The sequence below is a fragment of the Gossypium hirsutum genome, chromosome A01 (assembly GCF_007990345.1).
Source record: "Gossypium hirsutum isolate 1008001.06 chromosome A01, Gossypium_hirsutum_v2.1, whole genome shotgun sequence".
NCBI lineage: Eukaryota > Viridiplantae > Streptophyta > Magnoliopsida > Malvales > Malvaceae > Gossypium > Gossypium hirsutum.
Genome location: NC_053424.1, coordinates 28,159,340 through 28,178,884, shown reverse-complemented (window position 1 = coordinate 28,178,884; position 19,545 = coordinate 28,159,340). Strand labels below are relative to the sequence as shown.

General features: G+C 33.5%; 1 protein-coding gene across 1 annotated transcript; it reads right to left on the bottom strand.

The window, feature by feature from the left end:
• Positions 1-4,794: 4,794 nt before the first annotated feature.
• LOC107917343 (uncharacterized) lies at positions 4,795-6,479 on the bottom strand. Its single transcript, XM_016846700.1, has 4 exons — positions 6,425-6,479; positions 6,102-6,188; positions 5,703-6,012; positions 4,795-5,116 (listed from the first exon to the last, which is right to left on the bottom strand). Exons 1-4 carry the CDS (start codon positions 6,477-6,479, stop codon positions 4,795-4,797), a joined length of 774 nt encoding a protein of 257 aa, XP_016702189.1.
• Between the last annotated feature and the right edge of the window lie 13,066 nt (positions 6,480-19,545).

The following is a 19,545-nucleotide window of genomic DNA, read 5'->3' as shown; positions in this document are numbered from 1 at the left end:
GTGGACATATAAACAGTTCACGGGATCCACTCTCCCCCTACTTGTTCCTTCTTTTTGTTGAGGGTTTATCAACTCTTTTTCGGCAAGCAGAGAGTAAAGGAAACATTCATGGTTGTCATATTAGGAGAGGTTGTCCTTCGGTTTCTCTTATTCTTTTTGCAATAGACACATTTTTCTTTAGAACGAATGTTGATGAATGTACTACGATGAAAAATGTACTCATGAAAATTCTTCAGGTCAATCTGTTAATTTTCATAAGTGGGAATCTTTTTCAGTTTGAATACTAGTAGTGATCGTCACCGGATTGCTTATTCGATGATTGGTGTTAGTTCACTTCTCCACCCTGATTGATATTTGAGTCTTCCTTCTTTAATTAGTAGGCATAACAAAGGATGTGTTCTCTTTTATTAAAGATCAAGTTTCTAAACGACTTCGAAATAGGAAGAGTAAATTTCGTTCTCGTGTTGGAAGAGAGGTTGTTATTAAAACTATAGCTCAAGCGGTGCCTATCGTTTGCACGAGCGTTTTCCAAACTCTATTAAGTCTCTACGATGAAATCCAAAAGATGATGAACTCCTTTTGGTGGGGTTCGAGTTCTAATAATGGCGGTCTTTTCACTAGACAAACCGAAAAGTTGTGTGTTCCTAAAAAGCTTGATGGGTTGGGATTCCATAACCTTCATGGTCCCAATCCTGCTATGCTGTGGAAACAGGGTTGATGCTTATTATATAAACAAAGTTGTTTCAATATCCTTAGTAACAAAGCCATAACACCCTGCGAGAACAAAACCATCTGCATCTCTCGCAATAGCCCCATATCCAACATTTCCTTTTGAGACCGCTGCATCCACATTGATTTTAATAAAATCATTTGGGGGTTTTTTCAGCCTTTCTGTAACACCCCTTACCCGAGACCGTTTCCGGAGTCGAGCACGAGGCATTACTTAGCTTATCTTACCAATTCGGAGCATAAAAACTAGGTTTGAAAATTTATTTCATTATTCGCAGCAAATCTGTCCAATCGCGCAGCAGTTACTAAATTAATTATAACTTGAGCTACAGAACTCGAAATTTAATCCCGTAAATTTTCCCTGAAACTAGACTCATATATCTACTCACCATAAAATTTTTAGAATTTTTGGTTCAGCAAATTAGTACAGTTTATTAGTTAAAGTCTCCACTGTGTCACCACCAGACTGCCCTGACCTCTAGTCACTAAAAATAAGTTTTCTCACTATAGGATTTTCATATGAAGTTCTTACTTGTTTCTATAGAAAATAGACTCATTAAGAAATCTAAACATGTAAATTTAAACTCATAACCATTTTTGTACAATTTGTAATTATTTTCTAAACTCAGAACAGGGGACTCCAAAAACAGTTCTGACCCTATCTTACTAAAATTCACATATCTTAAAATATAAATTTTTTTCTACACCGTTATTTTTCCATGAAAATAGACTCAACAAGCTTTAATTCCATATATCATTCACCCTCTAATTCATTTTATACTATCTTGGGTGATTTTTTAAATTCACGTCATTGTGCTGCCTGAATTCTGTTTCTTTGCAAAATTTTATCCTTTCATGATTTCCATGCATAATTTATCACCTAATCTTTCATAACAACAAACACCTTCATCCTTAATCATTTTAATAACCGTACATCATCAAATACTTACACATCACTCATTATCAAAATCATCACTACAAACATACAAAATAACTAAATCCCTATACATGCCATAACTTAAACGTGTTTCGATATAAAATACCAAGCAGTTGTAGTTGATAGTGTGGACGATCTCCGACTTCTTTAGGATCCTTGAAGTAGCTTTGCAATACTATAAGAGAAAGAGAAATAAAAGAAGTAAGCATAAAGCTTAGTAAGTTTACTAGCAAATAAATAACAATATTTAACTTAAATAATTAAACTCAATGTCTATATCTCTAGTTTACTCTTTAGTTAATCTCATACTAGTTCTCTTACTTGTTTACTTAGAATATTTGTGTGCATAACTTACTCAATCCTTGCTGCATCGTTGAACATCAATTGATAGTATAATAAGTTCTTAAGTCTTACAACTTACCTGAGCTTGCCATTTATGCTTTAAACTGAACTTTCATGAACATGATTCGTTTACAAGCCCGTTGAGCTACATTGGAATAATAAGGATACTCGGGTCTCTTCTGATAATAACATGCCAAAGCCATGTCCCAGACATGGTCTTACATGGGATGTTCTCGTGATGGTGCCCATGCCATGTCCCAGACATGGTCTTATAGGGGACCTCTCATCTCGGTGCCAACGCCATGTCCCAGACATGGTCTTACATGGACCTCTCGTCTCGGTGCCCATGCCATGTCCCAGACATGGTCTTACAGGGGACCTCTCATGATCTTAAGGATGCCAATGCCATGTCCCAGACATGGTCTTACATGGGATCTCTTTACCCAAATGTCATGACATTCGTATCCAGTACCATCCTTATGTATCAACGGGACTTTTAAATTTTAATTCTCTATCATTTCATGCTTGGATCATCATCAAATAAATTCATAAAATAAATTCATAATTGCTGGAAATTAACAGCATTAATAATAAATATTGAAATATTGCATTTATTTACCGTAAACTTACCTCGGTACCAATTATAGCCAAATTCACCAACTTAGTCTTCAACTTTATTCTTCCCTTTGTCTAACCTCGAGTTTCGTACTTCTTGATCTAAAATAGTAAATTTAACTTATTTAATAATCACATTCATCAAAATAGCCCTCGACTCTAACTTTTTCAAAATTACAATTTTGCCCCTAAACTTTTACATAATTACATTTTTGCCCCAAGGCTCGGAAATTAAACTTCATCTCTTATTCTTATGTTTTATAACATTCTGAACATTTTTCCCTTCTATGGCAACATCAAATTCTAATTTAATCCCTTATCAATACTAATTTTATTTTTGCATTCTAACTCTATATTCTCTCTTAATTCTTACTATAAACTCAGTTTAATTCTTCAATTTCCCCATAAATCCCTAATTTCGGGATTCTTTCAATTTAATTCCTATCAATTCAAAACTTATGTTTTATTTTACAAATCAACCTTTTACTAACTTTTAACTTAAAATTCAATCATTTTAACATCTAATTCATCAATTAATTCAACATGAACAGCATCTAATAACCTACTAACGTCCAAAATTTCCACTTAAATCAAGTAGTATTTTGCTCTAGGATTCCAAAAATATCAAAACCATAAGAAAAAGGGACTAAATTGACTTACCAATTGAATTTAGAAGTTTTGAAACCCCTGAACCGTCGCTCTTTCTTTTTCTTCTTTCTCCCTTCTCTGTTTCGTTTTGCTCTCTGTTTCTTTCTTTCTCATTTCTATTCTTTCTTTTGTTATATATATATATATAATATAATATAATATAAAATATTAATAATAATCATTACTTACATATATATAATATATATTAACTAGAATATCTCAGATATTTCTTTCACCGCCTCAACTTTAAAAAAAGGCATAATTGCCTATTTGGTCCTTTTAACTTTTCTTTAATCTATAATTAAACTTTTATCCCTATTGCCATTTAATCCTTTTTCATAATTAACTATCGAAACATTAAAATTTCTTAACGAAACTTTAATATTATCCTATTGACACTCCGTAAATATTTATAAAAATATTTACGGCTCAGTTTATAATATCGAGGTCTCGATACCTCGTTTTCGACCCAATTTACCTAATAATTTCTTTTAAATCACAAAATTCACTAATTCAAAAATATTTCTAACTTCTTCATCGAATTTAGTGATCTCAAATCACTGTTCTGACACTACTGAAAATTGGGTTGTTACACTTTCCATTCTGGAGTAGGTGGAATCATAGGGGGTTTCTTCAAGTTAAAAATTCTAAAATCATTGCTAAGGGTCCGCTCGCCCTTTCCCAGACCACCATAGTAGGATCATCCTTGCCCTGAAAGACTAGCTTATTTATGTTATTCCAGCAGTTCCAAAGGAGAGTAAAGAGATTAGCAATAGCCTTGGCGTCGAGCTCCCGCAGAATATCTTCTAGCTTGTCAATGCATCTAACATAACTACCGTCAAGGAGCCTGTTATTCATACCTCCCAATATGAGAGTTTCACGAGCCTTCAGGCATTCTTTCAAAGCATGAAGGAGCATCTCGTCACTATTTTTACATCTCAGGAAAATTGTAGAGAAATTCTGACAGATGCGGGCAATGTTAACATAGGTAGGTAAGATATCTTGGCCAATTCTCCAACTGAAAATTTTGATTTTGGAAAGCATCTTGAGTTTCCAAATAATTCTCCAGAAAAGTCTATGAGGGCCAAAACCAATACGCTTTAGAGATAACCAAGAGTAAGCTGACTTTGCCGTATAAGCCCCATGAGGGTTTTGGATCCACGTTCTGCTATCGTTAACATCATTAGGAGGAATGGGTAAATTCCAAATATACTCCCCCATCTCTCGACTATAAAGCATTTTGACCCTATCTTTTTCCACTGCTTTTGATCCCGGTCCCACAGGTCTTCAACTTTTCTTTCTTCGTTTGTCAAAAGTGACCAGCAAATTGAGTTTCCATTTAGACCTTTAATACCCCGATGGTCCCTCCGAATATCGATCATATTGCCATCCCCACTTGCCAAATAAAGCCATCTTTTAACTCTTTTGCAGCCTCTGCAATACTTGTCCAGGTGAAAGACGGCCTACTACAAAGTTTTGGCTTGAAGACGTCTCGTTCAGGAAAATACTTAGCGTTAAGCACCTTAAAATATAAAGTGCCTTTGAAGTTTATGAGCCTCCAAACTTGTCTTCCTAACAGAGCCAGGTTGAAAAGATGCATATCTCGAAAACCCATTCCACCCATCCCTTTTGGATAACATAACCGATCCCATGCCATCATAGCCCAACCATGGGTCTTCTCGTTGTTTGTCCACCACATCTGGCCCATTTTCCAATAAAGCTCCTTTATGATTCTTAACGGGGCGAGAAAAACAGAAAAGACATGTTGGAATAGACTGAAGGGTGGCCTTTAGCAAAACTTCTTTTCCACCATAGGATAAAAGGCGTTTTGACCAGCTATTGACCCTGCAAGTGCAACGATTAATGACATTAGTAAAAGCTATTGACTTTTTCCTACTAATAGTTAAGGGTAGCCTCAAGTAGCTATCAAATGTATCAACCATGCGTATACCGAGCATAGAACAAAATAATGTCTTTGGGCCAACAAAGTTTTCAGGTAAACATAATCATAGATTTATCATTATTAATTTTTTGACCCGACACCCTTGTAAATTTATTTATAATATTGAATACTTCCTCAACTTCCCTTTTTTATTATGAATAAAGAGGAGGGCGTCATCGGTAGAAAAAAGGTGGTTTATTCGCGGCCTATTAATACTAGCCCTAGTGCCTTTAATCTTATTTCCATTCTATGTTCGGATTAGTAATCTAGAGAATGCTTACATGCAAAATAAAAAAAGAAAGGAAGGGAGAGAGAGGGTCCCCCTGTCTAAGAGCCTTTTCCGAAATGATAGTTTCCGAAAAGGTTGAGTTGCATTTAACAACATAGCGGACCGAGCGAACGCAACTCATTATCCTATTCACCCAAGCATCGGCATAGCCCATTTTATTCATAACTTCTTCAATAAATTTTCATTCTACTTAATCATACGCTTTGCTCATATCAAGTTTGATCATGAAACCCTTGTTGGACCCGTTATTGGCACTTTGAAGATAATAAACAAGTTTATGAGCAATCAAAATGTTGCCATAGATCATTCTTCCGGGAACAAAGGCACTTTGATTTTGGCTAATGCACTTTGGCAGGGTTTCTTTCAAGCGATTGACAAGCACCTTGGCCATGATTTTAGACACCACTCTGCAAAGACTAATCGAACGGAAATTAGTCATATCAATGGGTTCTTTAATTTTAGGAATGAGATCAATAATAGTTTCGTTAATTCTGTCCACACTCCTATCGCCTATAAGACTCTCATGGCAAAGCTTTATAATATCCTCCCCCACCACATCCCAATTTTCTTTGAAAAAATTCCCCGACAGGCATCAATACCCAAGGCTTTCCTAGGGTCCATTTGATTGAAAGCTTCCTTGATTTCGATATCCGTGGACTCTTTCATCAGTCTTTCATTGATCTTCCCTGAAATGTAATTTTTTATATAGTCAAGATTTAAAACATCAACATCATGTAAATTTCACTCAAAAAGTTTTTGAAAATACTCCTTGGCCGCCTCACAAATATCTTTGATATTTTCCTTCCAGTGACCATGCATGTCCTTCAGTCTATCAATGCTGTTTTTTTTCTTTCTATTTGTGGCTCTCACGTGGAAAAATGGGTGTTTCTATCATCTTCCTTTAGCCAAGTTATTCTCAAACGTTGGGCCCAATACTTCTCTTCGTTTTCATGCAGCTTCCCAAGCTTTAACCGCATAGCTTTAATCTTGTTACTCGCCTACATGCAACCAGACCTATCAATTATTTTATTGATTTTTTATTGTAACACACCAATTTGAATGCGCATCTTTTTGTATTTATTATACTGCTAATCACCCAGGTCTTGACCCATATTCTCAATTTTTTCCATGATATCCACAACACCGTTCTGCCATGCATTTTTGATAATATTCTTTGCTTCATTCTCTTTAGCCCAGTAGACATCGTATCAAAATTGAGTCTAGGATCTCTTGTCCTTTCTTTCGGCTTATGACCCTCGATGTCTAAGAAAATAACATCGTGGTTGGAAGAGGATTGGTGAATCACCTTAGTATCCAAGAACGGAAAACAAGCCACATCATCTGAAGATATTAAAAAACGATCAAGTCTTTCATTGACCAAATCATCTCCCTCCCTATTGTTAACTCATGTGAACCACCCTTTATTTGTTTTTAGATCAACAAACGAAAGCTCATCCACAATTGCTCGAAAATCATCCATAAGAGCTTTTTGTTTTCTCCTTCCCCATTCTTTTTCCACGTTGTCTAGAATTGCATTGAAATCTCCCCCGATGATCCATTTTTCCTTAATAGAGCTTCCTACTTTCCTTAACATATCCCACGAACTCTGTCTTTTTTTGGGATCGCCATTCCCATAATAACCCTTGAAATGAACAACCTTATCATTTTCCAAGTGAATCAGACAGTCGATATGGTTGTTAGAATAGTTTTTTATCTCGACCTTTATACTTTCTTTCCACATCATGGCAAGACCACCACTTTTTCCAATTGCATTAACAGCCAAGCATCCTTCCATCATGCATCTGCTTCGGATAGAAACAAATTTATTTGTATTAGCTTTAGTTTCACAGAGAAAGATAATCTCGAGATCATTTGCAACAATAAGTTGCTTAAGCTCATGAACTGTCGCAAGGTTCCCAATCCCACGACTGTTCCAACATAGTATCCTCATTGCTCTTGGTGGGGCTGGTCGCCAGCCACTGCCTTGCATGGTGTAATCTTTTTCAGCAATCTCCTTTTCACGATCTTAGATTGACTCTCATCTGTGTTGTCTCCATTTAATCCCTTTTGTCTCTTCCTTTTGCTTTTAAACCTTCCCAGTTCATCCTGCCCATATTTATTATTTCTTTTTTCCACTGAAAAATTAGATACTGAGACTTCTTTACATCCTTTTCCTTTTTCTTTTTGTATCATTTTCCCACTGTTATCCCCTGTATCCATTTTACTTTCCTCTTTATCCTCATTCAGGGGTTCTTTGTTTGCCATTATTTCAATGCTGTTTCACCATATACCTCTATCTTGGTTCAAAACTACAATATTAACCCTTAACCAGCTTCCATATTGGAAATCTAAAATATCTAAATTGGAAGTTCCATCCCTAGTTTTGCACTTTTTTATTTTATGGCCAATCAATCCACAATAGTAGCAAAAATCCAGTAATCTCTCATACTTGAGCATACATATAGTTCCCACCCCATCTTTTCCCACTAGCTTCATTACCCTCCGTAAGGGGTTTAACATATTATTTTTTAACTTCATCTTTATGAATTTAGTCCATCCTTTATTTTTGTCTTTCCAGTCAATGGCCACCAGCTCTCCTATAACTTTACCTATATCTAATGCTATTTGATGATCATAGCTTCCAATAGGATGTTATAAACCCGCAACCAAAAGAGAGATAGGTTGAACTCATACGTGTCTATATTTTTACCCTTGAAAAAAGGCATCATAGTGAATAAATAGTTATCAAATAAAAACAGCATAAGGTTTAGTATTCTGCTTCTGTCCTCCAAGCATCCAAATTTAACAATTATCACATCTTCATTTAGTGCTACAAAATTTACTCATCTTTCGTAAACCATAACGATCTAAAGACCCTATACAGCACCTCTCTATTTGGTTTCTCCTCTGCCATTATTCTGCCCACTGCCCAATTTTTGGATCCTTGAATATTGTTAATAGCATTTGTGCTGATAACTTGGACTGACTCTTCTTCCAAGAATTTCAATTTTTCCGGCATTGCATTAATATCTTCAGCCATTTTAGAAACTTATCTCAATGAGACACCCACCCCCTTCAATCATCAGAAGGCAACAAAGCCCAAAACCCTGATGTATGTATATAAAAAAGACAGAAAACCTGGTATCGAAATCTTAAGCACAACCTCTCAGAGCGAGAGGAAACCAACTTAACACAATAGTAGGAAAAGAACAAAATCGCATGAAGATAACAAACCAAAATACAAACAAGAAAAAGAAAAGAAAAGATAAAGCATGTAAAAACCAAGTTCCAGTAGATACAAAATAAAAGATGCTTTCTCATGCAAAATACGTAGAATGTTAAACAGGTAAACTGAAAACTCCGTAAGCCTCACAAGGTAGCAATTATCATAAAACAGAGATCATGCACACCGAAAGAAATAAAAGAAATAAAGAAAGCAAACTATATTTACCTATAAATACTAAAATAGGGAAAAAAAAAGAAACAGGTAACATTCACCATCAAAAGTCTTCTCTTCTTGAAAAGAGTTCTAATTAGCGTTTGACTTTGACAGGGGCTCTTCCCATCAAATCATTGATACCATCCAAACACCCCTACTGACTATCCACACGAAAATGGAAGTCCTCCACACTCATAAGAGCTTACACATATCTACAACTACCATAATATCCAAGGGATAAAGGCAGACACACTTCAAACAAGATTCCCAATCTTGCCTTATGCTAGAAGAAAGAAGAAAAAAATACATCTAAGAGGTTGAAGACTATATGTTTTGTTATGTCACCTTATGATATAAAGTTATTACATACTAATTGACACATAAGAAACGTAGATGTATTAATACTAGAAATTTTATCACAGATATATAAATAAGATAATTTTTTCAATTTTATTGATAGATATATATCTATACAGTAGTAGTTACGTAGGAGTCAAATTGCTAACAGATAATATCCCATAATAATATCCTATAATATCCCATTAGGAATTAAATCAATAATATCCTATAACATCCTATTAGGAATCAAATTGCTAAAAGATAATATCTCATAATAATATCCTAACACCCCCTCAAGTTGAAGCATGTAGATCATAAATGCCAAACTTACTGAGAATATATTCAAATTGTGGTTTACCAAGAACCTTTGTAACAATGTCAACCAACTGAACGGAGGTCGGAACATAAGAAAGTGCAATCAACCCATCCTGAATTGCATCCCTAACAAAGTGACAATCCATTTCAATATGTTTAGTATGCTCGTGAAATACAGGATTATGTGTAATATGCAACGCAGATTGACTATCACAATATAAAGGAATTACTTTAAGATGATGAACACCTAAACTCTGAATAGCAAGACCTTCAGCTATTTGAGCTCACAAGTGATGGATGCCATAGACCTATACTCAGGCTTAACAGAAAAACGGGAAACAGTATGTTGTTTCTTAATTTTCTAAGAAATAGGAGATTGCCCTAGAAAGACAAGCTAGCTAGTAAGTGAACCCTGAGTTAACGGATAAGCAGCCCAATCCAAATCACACCACCCTTTCAAGAATAAATCACTATCAGATTTCAAAAGAATCCCTTAGCCAATAGAGCTTTTCAAGTACCGGACAACACGCAGAGCCGCGCCCCAAAACTCCTACCTCAACTCATGCATAAACTAGGATAAAACATGAACCGAGGATGTCAAATCAAGTTTGGTCACTACCAAATAAATCAAACAACCCACTAACCATATGTACGGCTCAGGATTAGACAAAATTGTCCTTATAGCATGCGCTAATTTATGATTTTACTCTATTGGAGATCTTGTGGGCTTTTTCCCAAAAGACCCGCCTACGAATTAATATCAAGTATATATTTCCTTTGAAAAAAATAACTCCAAAGAGCTACGAAGTACCTCTATCCCCAAAAAATATTTCAAAACACCAAGATCCTTCATATGGAAGCAATAATTGAGATACCTTTAAAAATTTTCAAAGCAACGAAATCATTCCCAGAAATAAGCAAATCTTTAACAAAAACTAGCACATTAATGCGTATAGGTCTCTTAGTGTATATAAAGAGAGAATAATCAGAATATGATTGAAGAAATCCATAACCTTTTAGTGCAATAACAAGCTTTAAAAACTAACATCGAGGAGCCTGTTTCAACCCATACAAAGACTTGCGCAAAACAATAAACCATTCCAGGCTTATCAAGAGTAAAACCTGAAGGAAGTTTCACATAAACCTTTTCATCAAGACCGCCATGTAGGAAGGCATTATGAACATCCATTTGATGTAACTCTCAATTTTTCGAAGCTACAATAACTAAGAAAGCCCGAACAGTCACCATTTCCGCCACAGGTGTGAAAGTTTCATTATAGTCAATACCTTCTACTTGGTGATTACAAAAAAAAAAACAAGACGAGCTTTAAGTCTCTTAATACTTCCATCATAGTTATATTTAATCTTGTACACCCAGTTACTACCCAGTGCTTTCTTTCCAAGAAGAAGTGTTTTCATAGACCAAGTGTCATTATCCTCTAGAGCACAAATCTCCTTTTGCATAGCATCACGTCATCCTGCATCCTTCACATCCTCTTTAAAATACTGTGTCTTAACCATTATAGTAATACCTGTAAGAAAATTTCGGTGTTTCACAATAAATTTGTCACAATTAACGTAATACGTTATAGGAAAATGAGTACCTAAAAAAGGCATTGAAGCAGGTGAAGTGGGAGATGGACTTTTTCTTTATAACGGAATGAGTGACAAAATTTTGAACTTCATAGAGGGAAATTTCTCCCTATGCCCTTGTCCCAATTTAGGCGTATCATTACCCAAAACCCTTTGTACCACCGTGTCATTAGAGGAAGAAGAAGATACCACGTGTAACATCCCAAAAATCAGGTTAGAAGAAATTGAGTATTGAGACCAAGAGTGGAAATCTCTGGATTTTGAGTTTTGATTTTGGAAAATTTTGATAAGTAAATTGATTTGGTTTAGTGGTTAAGTGTTTTAATTATGTATGTGAGGTTTTGGGTTCGAATCTTATCTCTTGAAATTTTACTACTTTTGACTAAATCCCTATATTTGGACATGTGGATTATAAGTTAAATTCAGTCAACCGCTATCAAGAATGAGCCTGCTGGTTCACTAGTTAAGCTTTTGTATACCTGTTGGTTCTGTGTCAAATCTCTTCGTGCATAATGAGAATATTTTTATATTAATTCGTAAATCAGTTTAGTTTTCTTTTTAATTTATTTAGTTAATTAAGAGGTTGGTAACTCTCTCTTCTTTGTTTTATGAGACAAAAAGAAAACATTCTCCCTCTTCTTTTGTATTCTTTTTCTTTTTGGTTTTGTTTTACTTCCGAATTACCTTTGTATTACTTTTGAGCATGAATTAGATTTTGTACAGGGCTCAACCTTTTCTCGTGGTTCCATTCTTAGCATTGATAAGAGTCAATTTCTTATGTTACTAGTATGTGGTTTTCTGTTGGTTTTTTAGTTCCATAGTAATGGACGATTCTTCTTTGGGAGTTTGTTAATTGGTTGTTTGAATCAGGAGAGGTTCGAGTGACGTCTAAAGTTCCTTTAGCAATGTAGGAATCGTGTGTCTGCTGTCTATTGCCGGTAAGTTTCGATTTGGAGTGTTGTGTCAAAAGTTCTTCAATGTAGATTTGGTTAGATGTTATTCAAACGATCTGTCTTGGTTTAATTTTCTGATTTGGTTACTGTAACATTGTTTTAGGCTTAGGAATCATCTCTGCTACTTCCACTTCAAAATCGTATCAGGTGGGTATCGATAATCCAACTTTTGTTTCGAGTTTAGTCGTCAAAAAATTGACTGTCGATGCCACATGACCGTGTAACTTATTGTTCATGAAAATTGGAGGCACACCGACGTGTGCCCAAGCTGTGTGTGGTTATGTGTTATACAGGGTTTACACAGGCCAATGACATGGGCATGTATCCACTCACTGATTGTGAATTAGGACCACACGGTCAGGTGACACGGGTGTGTGTTAGGCCGTGTGGGATATATGGGCAACCACACGGGCCTGTGCTAGATTTTATGGAGGCACACGAGCCAGATATCCTGACCGTGTGAAACCACACGGGCGGGTGGACCAATATTTGGAATTTTTTCCCTCGGGCCATATGCATCGTTCAATATAAACACATGCCTACTGTAAGGTCTGCATGATTTGAATTAGGCTATATAACTCGATATATGATGATTTGATGATGAACAACTTGTGATTTGTACGCATGTCTGCTATGTTTGAACCTAAGTAAGTAGGATCTGTCAGAACGCAATGTGCTATTGTTTAATGTGTGAGAACTATCCAGGTATAACCTATATTTTGTTAAGTTTGTTGGTGTGCCTTTACGTGACTCTGTTGCTTAAGAACATGTGACATCCAAATATGTTAAATTGATTGGTACTGATTCTGATTTATAACTATGCATGTGACTTCATGGCAAATCTGATATTATTTTTTAAGTTTTAATTAATATGCTTTATAACGCATGGACTCCCATGCCTACTAGCTCTATTACTGTACAATAGCATGACTTACATGCTTATCACTCTGCTTCTGTATATGCATACCATGACATATTGCATGGGATTTGGGATGATGTGAAATGAGGAAGTTTATGGCAGTTTGATTATCTGCATTACCTGATGGTTTATCCACGTTTCTATTATGACAGCTTGGCTGCAATATAGTGGCTTGATCACATGTATTTGATCTAGCAGTTTTAATTGCAAAATTTTGGTGGCAATATCCACAGTTATCTGTTGGTGTGATTTGGCTAGACGAGTTCTAAGGGGAACTCTATTTTGGTGTGTAGTAGAGTTGGATAGGATATTTTCTAATAAATCTGCATTCTGTTCTATTTTGAAAAATACCGCATCTGTGTAAACAAACATTCTTTGCATAGTTTTGTTCAATTCTGCTCTATTTTGTTCCGCTCTACTATGCTCTGTTCTATTCTGTCAAGTTCTGCTCTATCCTGTTCTGGTGGGTTTGTGTTGTTTTGTTATATTAACATGATGACAACCTCTGTGATACTCTGGTATGTTTCATTCTGGTCTTATACTTTCTATTAAGTTCTCTGTTTTACTCCTATTTATATACTATGTTTTTTAATTGTAATTGATGTTGGTTATACACTGGGCTTTATAGTTCACCTTTTGGTTTTATATTTATGTGTTCAGGTAAGTCTCTAACTTAGGACTAGATGGCGTGCGGGAGTTCGGATTGTTTTGCAATAATGTAAAAATGCTTTTGATCTTTTGGGTTTGAAGTGTGTTTCTGAGCTTGTCTTGGTTTTTTTCCAAATTTGTCACTAGTTTATAATTTTTAACGTGAAATTACAAAACCACTCAAGTCGACAAAAAGAATTTTGGTTTTCAATGTTAAACTCTGAAAAGATTTTCGCCACGAATCAAGTAAAGTTTTGAATGCTTTCTAGATAATTACTAAAATCGGTTTTCAATACGTTGGTATAACTCGTCTAGATTCGGATTAAAATTCTAGGCCGGGTTTGGGGTGCTACACCACAGATGTCGGAGAACTCACAGGTGGCAAACTCAAGGGTTGCAGAGTAGCAAGCGGAGGAACTGTCGCAGGTTCCAACACATCTAATTCACCAAAATATGTATCAAAAATTACATCTACGCTCCCATATGACAGAGCAATATTGTCAGACTCAATGGTTGTAGCATTCCCATCAAAATATGAAAAAATATCCTTAAAAAATTTCACATCGTGGGACACAAAAAACTTCTTAGAATCCAGATCATATAAATACCAACCTCTTTTTTTTCAAAATGGTACCCAACAAAAACACACTTTCGACTTCGACTAGCAATTATCACCCTTAGAACGTTGATTATGAGAAAATAATTAGCAACCAAACATATGAAGATCATCAAGCAAAGGGGGACTACCAAACAACATTTCATAAGGTGTTTTATTGTGAAAAAGAGGTGAAGAAGTTCGATTAATAAGATAAGAAACAACGAACACACACTTCCCCCAAAAAAATATAGGTAGATTTCCCTGAAAATGCAAAGCATAAGCTACATTTAAAATATGTTGATGTTTCCTTTCCACTCTCCCATTTTGTTGAGGAGTACAAACACAAGATGTTTGAAAAATAATGTCATTTGCAAGAAAATAATCCTGGAGACAATTAAATTTCGTCCCATTATCACTTTTAACACACTTTATTTGTTGAAAAAATTGATGATCAACCATAGCAATGAATGACATGAAAACTTTCAAAACATCCTTTTTATTTTCCAATAGATATACCCAAATAGCATGAGAGAAATCATCAACCAATGTAAAAAATTAATGAGATCTACAAGATGAAGGAATGTCATAAAACCCCAAGTTTTCTTTAATGGTCTAATTACCATATAAGGACCTCAAGTTTTGAATTCCATAGCTATTTGGTACTTATAGTTACTAGAACTCAACTTTTGCATTTATGCAATTTGGTCCTTTCCATAATTAAACACATAATCGGTAAAATTTTCTTATCAGAATTTTCATACGACATTCCTATCATAATGCATACCATGAAATAATATTAAAATAAATTTTCTTTCTGACTCAAATTTGTGGTCCCGAAACCACTGTTCCGATTTCACTGAAAATGGGCTGTTACACACCTCGTATTCATAATCCAATTATTCTTGGGCTTACCATTCAACCAAGTGGAAGTTGATTGTTTATTACCAAACACCACCAGAAAGAGATTGTCATTACTCAACGAGAAAACCAGGAAGTGTCGCCCTTTTTGGTGGTGGTGGTGGAGGAGGAGAAAACTCCCATTAGCCATTTAAAATAATGAAAGAAAAAAATTTGTGTAAAAAACCTTGCTCAAATGCCATGACAAGAATAAGGTAATTTCTTCAAATTTATTAATAAACCCCAATGGCATATATATTTATACAATAGTAGTTACGTAGGAATCAAATTGCTAAAAGATAATATCCCATAATAATATCTCATAATAACATCACATAAGGAATCAAATTTCTAAGAGATAATATCTCATAATAATATCCTATAACATCTCATTAGGAATCAAATTGCTAAAATATAATATCCCCATAATAATATCCAAACAATATGGGTATACAAATTATGTATTTAAAATAAAAATTTGTCGAAACCATTTTTACATTTGGAAAAATGGGGATCGACTATAAAAAGAAATATGGAGTCGCCACAAATCCTTTTTGTTTAGGTGTGATCAGATCACCTTATAAAACATTTTATTTTATTAAAATATTGATTTTGGTCTACGAAATTCAAGAAATCGGGTTCGGGAGTCGGTTACGTACGAGGAAGGATTGACACCCTTGCAACGCCCAAAATTGGTACCTAACTAATTAATTAATGCCCTAATGTCGAAAATTTGAAAAGATTTTGAAATACAGTCTCATTTAAAAATGTTTGAATAATTCGAGTTGGAATTTAAGATTCACTCGTTCCGAAGGAATAGAATACCATAACCAGTACGTTAGGATGCAACATTTTAAACCCTCAAAATCGAGATCATCTTATGGTTTCCAAAACATGCAATTAAAAGGATATTTGGCTATTTGGTCAACGGAAAATCGAAACCTAGTACGTTAGGGCACGATTTCTCGAATTTTCAAACATGAAACATTTCCTTGTTTTTTAATTTAAGAAAACATGGACAAAATTTCGAAAGGATATTTAGTTATTCAGTCAAACGGAAAATCGAAACCCAACACGTTAGGGCACGATTTCTCGAATTTCCAAATACGAAATATTACCTTGTTTTGAGAAGTTTTTTTTTTTAAAATAAGAGTGATGATAAGAACAAGTTTGAAATACATTTATTTGGTTTGTTTGAAGTAAAGAAAATGAAATGAATAATTTTAGGCAAATAAGTTGGCAATCTCAATCGTAATACAATACATGGAAATGAAAAATAAAGTAACAAATATGGAAAACATACATGAATAACATATTATACAAATTATTGACAATACAAACATGTAAATCAAAACACACCCAATGATAATAATCTTTCAGCATGCACTATTTAACATTTCTAAATAAAGATTAAATAAAAAAAACTATAATGAAACAAAAAGCTTTTAAACGATAATGAGCAATGTTAAAACAAATACTGTAAAAGAAGATAAATTAAAAATTGACAATGCAAAGAAAAGCAATTTAAAAGTAAATTTTATGTATGTAAACAAATAATACACGCAAAAAATTTGAAATAAATCATAAAATAAACAAAAATAAAAATAAGTAATATATAAGATATAAAGTTTAACATATAAATAAATTTCAAAACAAATACTATAAGAAGAAATTTAAAATTAGTGTTATACAAAACAATTTAAAATCAAAATTTATAAATAAAGATATAATATAAATCATGTACATAAAAATAATAATGTATGCCTATATAAAAATTTTTGAAACAAATAATGTACATATTAGAAAGTTTTAATATAAATGAATTATATAAATACAACCATATAAAAATATTCAAAAGAATATGTATGAATAACAATCTATATAATATGAAACCAATGATTATACAAAATAATTTGAAACAAGATTTATTCATCAACAATTAATCATATACATAAAGTGAAAAACTTAGTATAAATAATACATATATAAAAATAATAATGGATGAGAGTGTTAAAAAAATAAAATATATAAGTAAATAGAATCTTAAAAAGGAATAAGTTATATATAAATAGATTTAAAAGAAAATATAAATATAAAACAACATGAAATTAATAATGTACATAGAATAAAACTAATTTTACTATAAACTATATATATAATAATAATATATAAGGGTAGTTAAATTAAATATTATACAAAATTTTAAAACAATATGATATAAAAAATGTCTTAAAATAATAATTTTATAATTAAACAAATAAAAAAACAAATGCAGGTAAAATACCAAATTGAAATGAGGTAAAAATAATTAAAGTAATTCAAAACATATGTTTAAATAATTTTTAAAAGAAATGAATACTAAATAAATTTAAAAAATAAAAGAATTATATATATTGAAATCAGAAAACAAACTTAATTGAAATAAAATCAAACAAAAAAGATAATTAATAAATAAAATAGAACATTGAAACAGAACTAAGGACCGAAGCGCAATGCGTGCAAATGCGCAGGGATTAAAAATGCAAATATCCCAAATCTCGAAACGTAGCGTTTAAATAAGGATTAAATTGAAACGATGTGCAAATTCCAAGGAAAATGTAAAAATAAATAAAACATAATCGGGGCATAATTAAAGATTAGTGCAGGAGGGGAGGGACTCATTGTGCAAATAACCCTTAAAGACCAAAACACGTGGATCTGGCCATGTCCGGGTCGGGTCATCAGGTTGCGTCGTGAAACGACGCCGTTTTGAGGCCATTGAAACGGCCTAAAACGACGTTGTTTTAATCATACTATAAAAACCCAAATTTTTTTTAAAACCATCATTTCTTCATACTTTCTGAAAAAGGAAAAAAGGGAGGGAATTCTCTTTGGGTGATTCACCTCCGATGATCAGACCACCATCCGTCCGTCGCCGGCGACTGCCTTGCATGGCGGCCGGAGGTGCAAAAATGGCCCATTTTAACCATTCAGTTCTCCCCACCTCAGATCTGAGTCTCAAACACCTAAAAAACCCACAATCGTTGAAAGAAATCGAGAAAACCATTCGGTTTTCTTCCTTCCGATCGCCCAAAAAAAGGTAAAAAAAATGGTACCTTTGTATATCTATCTGTATGTGTATTATATTTGATGTGTGTAGGCTAAAAAGCATGAAAATATACCTTCGAATGAATCTTTTTTCTATTTCAATTTTTTTGTATTGCTTTCGTAAAAAAACGTAGTCGTCTGAGTGATAATCTTTGGCTTTTTATAGCCAAATAAAAGTAATCAAAATACATGATTTTTTCTTTTTCTGCTCTGCTTGTATTCTGTTATTTTTCTTCTCATAGGTTCGACTGATGTGGACATACGGAGGTGTACGGCAGTGAGGAGATATGCTGGAGGTTGTTGCGGTGCAGAGGGGAAACCCTAAAACTTCTGAAGTCCCGTTGTATTTGGGCTATTTGGGCCAATTTGCTTTTGGGCCCCTAGAATTGGGTCTGCTTAGGTTATTTAGTAACTAGGTCGGGTTTGGCTACAAAGAAAATTGGGCCTGTAAAATTTGGGTTAGGCTTTATGTAATTGGGTTAGGACTTTTATTAGGTCTGTTGGGCCATTGTATTATGGGCTTTATATAATAACTTTTATTTTGGTTTATTTTTGTTTTCTGATTTTTTGGATTCTAACAGGCTCGGGCAGATTGGGCCGATTACAAAATTTATGTCTAAAAATAATATATAATAATAATAATAAATGTGTGGTTTGAAATTGATTAATAATAACACATGAAATATGTATGATATTAAACTAAAAAGTTAAATTAAATTATAAGTAAAATGAAATTCAAATACATGAATCCATTATATTAAGAATACTAAATAAATATATATAGAGAGAGTGTGTGTGGTAATAAAATATGCATAAAATATATTAACAATTTTCAAAATAAAGTTTTAGTTGAGTGGTAAATTTAATATTTTATCAATACAATTGACATGAGTTCAAATTCCTCTATATTTTTATTTTTATTTTTTAAAAAGATTAAAGTGCCATCGAATAATATATTTTATTTTAAATATGAAAGGATAATTTTGTAATTTCTCTAATCGAGTTGATATTTGCTTGACTCGTGACACCATATAAATATAAAAAATGTATATAACGAATGTATTTCTTAAAGTTTGATATAAAAACAAGAAATTGTTTTAATTCAAATTGTAAATGAAAAAAAATTATATTAATGGTATCTTTAGTGCAAATCTTATTATGGACAAATATTTTTCATTTATAAAAATATAAAAAATAAAAACACCCACATAATTATATAACTTGCTTAATAAATAAAATAGATTTAAGGGTGTAA